This window comes from Eucalyptus grandis, chromosome 2 (genome assembly GCF_016545825.1).
Source record: "Eucalyptus grandis isolate ANBG69807.140 chromosome 2, ASM1654582v1, whole genome shotgun sequence".
Taxonomy (NCBI): Eukaryota; Viridiplantae; Streptophyta; class Magnoliopsida; order Myrtales; family Myrtaceae; genus Eucalyptus; species Eucalyptus grandis.
In genome coordinates, this window is record NC_052613.1 from 53,617,760 (window position 1) to 53,622,233 (window position 4,474).

The 4,474-nt window shown below is 41.2% G+C and overlaps 1 protein-coding gene across 1 annotated transcript; it reads right to left on the minus strand.

Moving 5' to 3' along the window:
- Positions 1-441: 441 nt before the first annotated feature.
- On the minus strand, positions 442-2,716 carry LOC104433717 (GSH-induced LITAF domain protein). Its single transcript, XM_010046563.3, has 3 exons — positions 2,330-2,716; positions 919-1,045; positions 442-805 (listed from the first exon to the last, which is right to left on the minus strand). The coding sequence occupies exons 1-3, from the start codon at positions 2,521-2,523 to the stop codon at positions 722-724; spliced, it is 405 nt and encodes a 134-aa protein (XP_010044865.1). The 5' UTR covers positions 2,524-2,716; the 3' UTR covers positions 442-721.
- Positions 2,717-4,474: the final 1,758 nt, after the last annotated feature.

A 4,474-nucleotide genomic window follows, 5' to 3' on the forward strand; every position in this document is an offset into this window, starting at 1 on the left:
ACCGATTTGTCAGTACATGATTAAAGATTGGAAAAAATACACAGCAAAGAGACCAAATCTGCTCTTTATGCATGAACATTCAGTTACGAGTATAAGAGAAGATCGACTCATGGAAGAGGTGTGGATATTCTGGAGGATCAAAGATTCTCAAGTTCCCGAAACCCACAACTTCAACTTTCGGTAAAATATGATCTCTTAAATTGCAAGATAACTAAATATATCGATCTCCAATCCTAATTTATCAACTTACCCTCCACAAGTGATTTGAGAATTAGTTGATCAGTAAGCTCGACTGATTAGAAAGTTAGAATCTGTCAAGTGATCTAGCGACTAAATAACTCTTAATGGTTTGCCTGGGTAATTTACACGTTCCGTCTGGAAAAAGAGAGATGCAGAGAGCACATAACAAGGAAACCATGAATCAAGAGGGTTAACAGGAGATACTCGAAACCAGGAAATGATCGCTGGAAATTGAGATGCAATCTCTGCCATCCACGTTGCTAGTTTGAAGAGATAGAAGCTTATTCGGGAATCGCAATCCTCTATACTTCATGCAACATGGAAATTCATAGAGAACTAGAGACACAAGTATGTGTCCACAGGGACTTCTGTAACATACATGTAGCAGAAGCATATACAGAAATTCGTCATCCGAGAAAAAGTACTGCAATAGAGATGAACAGGAATGTATTGGCAGGATGTATATCTAGGATGCGTCATATCATGCTGGCAACGCAAAGCTCTCTTGATTCCATTGTGGAAGATCCACCACAAGGCAAGGGTCTGACTTTTCGAAATCAGCAACCTACAAAGGTTGATTTGTAAACATGAAAGATTAACTGAAATGCCCGAGAGATATTCACGACCAAGCCTACATTAGCAAATAAAGTGAAATCATACACATAATTAAAGTCCAACCTTTTCTCCGCAGCTTGGGCAGTAGTGATATTTATGCCAGAGGCAATCCATTGAAGGACAAAGGAAGCAAATTCCAAGCATCATTGGCATCATGCAACCAACAACAGCAGCCAGACTAGGCTTTGATCTGGAAAACAAAACAAAACATGAGAAGTCACTACATACACCACCATACATTATCCAGAAAAGTCTTCCTGAACACTGACAATTCCACAGAGGTCTACCAGTTTAGTAAAGTTTTTCAAAGTTACTACAGAAGTTATCTGCAAATGATTTCTGGGTAAATAATCACTCAGACATTTGGGAAAATGAACTGCCTCTCACAACTAATCTAAAGAGTGCATCTTGGTATATGAAATCTTCGGTCAACAAAGTACCAACTAACCATCCCTTTTTATAAAGGAGAGGGAGCGATCTCTCTTAAAACACCTAATTAATAAACATACAAAGAAAACAGGCTATTCACGTCATAAATCTAGATACGCAATATCTTGTTCTCGTCAAGAATCAAGACAATTCAATGGGCTTTCCAGTAACTCCAACTGTAGACATTAGACCGAATGTCCCAGTAGAGAATATTAGATTCTGAACAGCAGATGCTACATGTATGAAAACACAGCTCTGCTACAGGGGCCTACAGTTTCAGCCAAAAGCCCTGTGCTACTCACTCAGAGGGCATGCATTGCGGCGGCAATTATAATCACAAAAGACACAACCTAGAAAAATATTAACAATACCGGTTATAAGAGCCCTGCACTTTCAGACAACCAAAGTTTTGACCAAAGAAATGCAAAAGTATGATGCATCGCCACCAAAGAAAGAGCAGGACGATCAGCAAGGCTGAAATCGTGACTCAATCATTCCACAAGACCCTAATTGTAAACCAATTCAGCTTGTTCAAACCACCACCTCCGTCAGCCAATAGTACCAATACCCTCCCACCACCAACAGTCAGCCATCACTCTATCATCTTTACAATATTGGAACTTCACCTCCGAGGCCATCGATCGATCAAACTTGACCATTATAGGATGAAATCCATTGTCATGAATTAGTACGAGACCGCCCAATTCCCTTTGTCGAATTTGGTAATTCCCTAACAACTCGACTCCAATTGCAAAATTACAAAGTTTCAAAAAAAAAAAAAAATTGCAAATTCCAAGAGCAAGAACACGCGATTCTCGACTGGAATTTGAGGAACCCAACTCCAATTGGATTCCGAGTTCAACCAACCAAAACAGAAGAAGCCACGGAGAAAAGTCAACGAAAGCTCGCGTCGCAGCAACACGGGAATGATGCCCGAATCCCGGCTCAAAACCATTAGAAAGAAGCCCTAGCCAGAAGCGCAGGTAATTAAGCGGGGAAAAAGAGAGAGAGAGAGAGAGAGAGAGAGAGAGGAGCGAATGAGTACTTGACGTTGGTGACCCCGGGGTTGCCGCAGTGGATGCAGCTGAAGGGGGCGGGAGTGTCCCGGTAGATCGTCTGCTGGATCGGGATCCCCTTGGGATCGCCGAAGATGGCGTGCGGAGGGATCATCCCGGCCTGGTAGGGGTTCTGCCCGACGTAGTACGGGACTCCGATCACCGGCTCGTCCTTCTTCTCCATTGCCGATTGCCGATTGCCGATTGCCGGTCGCCGGCGAAGGTCGGGGATCGAATTGAAGGGAAGGCTCGCTTCCGATCGAAGGCGGGGGAATGGTGGCGAGCAAGGGTCGGGGAGTTCCTTCGATTCGACTCTTCTTCTTCTTCTTCTTCTTCTTCTTTTCTTCGTTACGATGGCGTCAGTTTGCGACGAAAAGTTTCGGTCTTTTCGGTTTTTATTTTAATGGCCGGTTGCGCCACTGAGGCTTGACCTAGGGGGTGGGAAATGACCGAAAGGTCCCTCGCGAAGGCCGGCCTTCCTTCTGGAGGATGTGATTGGTCAGCGGTCGCTCATCTAGAAAACTAGGAACATTTCAATTTTCATTGCCGCGTTTTCTTGTCTCGATTTTCCTAGAAAGCTCGTCATTGAATTCCATGCCCTAATGGGCCGTCGAAAATCAGATCTGGATCGGGCAAAGTCAGCCTACCATAATTTCCATTTACGTGTATCGCACATACATGTATATTTATACGTGAAGTCGGCTTACCATAATTGTGCCCAGTCCGCCTGCCATAATTTCGCCCCGGGTTTGGAAGAAAAGAAAAGGAAAAGAAAAAATTTTTTTTTTTTTTAATCTTTCTAGAGAATGTTTTCACGTTCTCCGGAGGGAAATTCATTTTCCTAACTTTATATATACGGATTTTAAATGATTTCTCTATTTGCCTCATCATTTTCAACAAAACCAAACGCGTAAAAGTCTAGGAAATTAATTCGCAGAAAATGCTTTTACTCGAACAAATGCACCCTTAATTTGTGATTTTTTTTTTTTTAAAGGGACTTAGGCCTAACAGTTTACTCCATCTCTTATTTCAATTTTAATTACCATCTTCCAAACAATCATATCCCGCAAAGTTCAGATTGGGCGCAGTGCTGGAGGGTGATGCCTGGGGTCTCGTTCATGCGGGCTAGTACAGGGACAATACATGGACTGTTCTGAGCCTTCTTTGCTTTTGAGTCCGTCGGCGGCGATGAGTACATTGAGTTTGAGCAACTCCCCGGCCCAATTCGGACCCAATGTTGGCCCACTATAATATTAGGCCTAGTTCAAGCCCATCGTGCTCCTTCGTGCAGGCCCATCACGTATCAGCCACCGTTCCTATCCTTTGCCATCGTGCGGGGTCGCATGCCCTTGGCCATTCTTATTCACCGTTTCATTTACACTTCAAAGCCATTGTTGGAATGGGACTGTTGCCAGGTTCTTTAATAAGTTGGCTATCGCGGTTATCAACAAATTCTATAGGACGTGCATGATAACCCCTTAATTTATAGTCATATTTATTTTATTTTTTTGTTTCAAAGAACGGATTTGGAATAGAAATCTATTTAATAATACCATTTTATTTTTTGTTTCCGAAATAATTTTTAAAATAGAAATGAAAAGTAAATTTTTTTTATTTCTATAACGTAAATGATAAATGAATTTTTTTCTCAAAATCGCTCGCTTTGGTACTGGCCTGTTGCCCCCCCCCAACCGCTACTTGCCATCCGCCACCCACCTCCTCCCCGACACTTGTTGGTCATTTGAGAGAGAGAAAATTTATATCGTTATTAAACACGTATTTTTGTTCAGAAACTTACTTATAAAATATAACAAAAAGTCGCGTTTAAAAATAGAATAGCTATCATTCGCCTCATTAATAAGTTGGTTGTGAATAGGACCTCAAATTTTGGCCCAACGTATAACATGATTCTTAAATTTTTTGTTTGTTTAATATAGTCTTTGGACCATTGACAAATGTTCAATATAATTATTTCATTTGCTCAAATAAAAACTTAGACGTTATTTAGTAACACAAGTACCTTTATGTTAAAATTGGATTTTTTTAAATGATAAGTCAACATATCCATTTTTTGTTCACCTACTTTAGGAAAGGAAAAAAAATTAGGCGGCTAACATGTTTATCGTTATTTGATA

Bases quoted from the DNA above. Each gene is read 5' to 3' on its own strand.
- LOC104433717 (XM_010046563.3), bottom strand. From the start codon at position 2,523: ATGGAGAAGAAGGACGAGCCGGTGATCGGAGTCCCGTACTACGTCGGG. The intron at 1,046-2,329 runs GTACTCATTCGC...TTTGTTTTCCAG, and splicing joins CCCGGGGTCACCAACGTCAA to ATCAAAGCCTAGTCTGGCTG. The intron at 806-918 runs GTTGGACTTTAA...CAACCTTTGTAG, and splicing joins GCCCAAGCTGCGGAGAAAAG to GTTGCTGATTTCGAAAAGTC.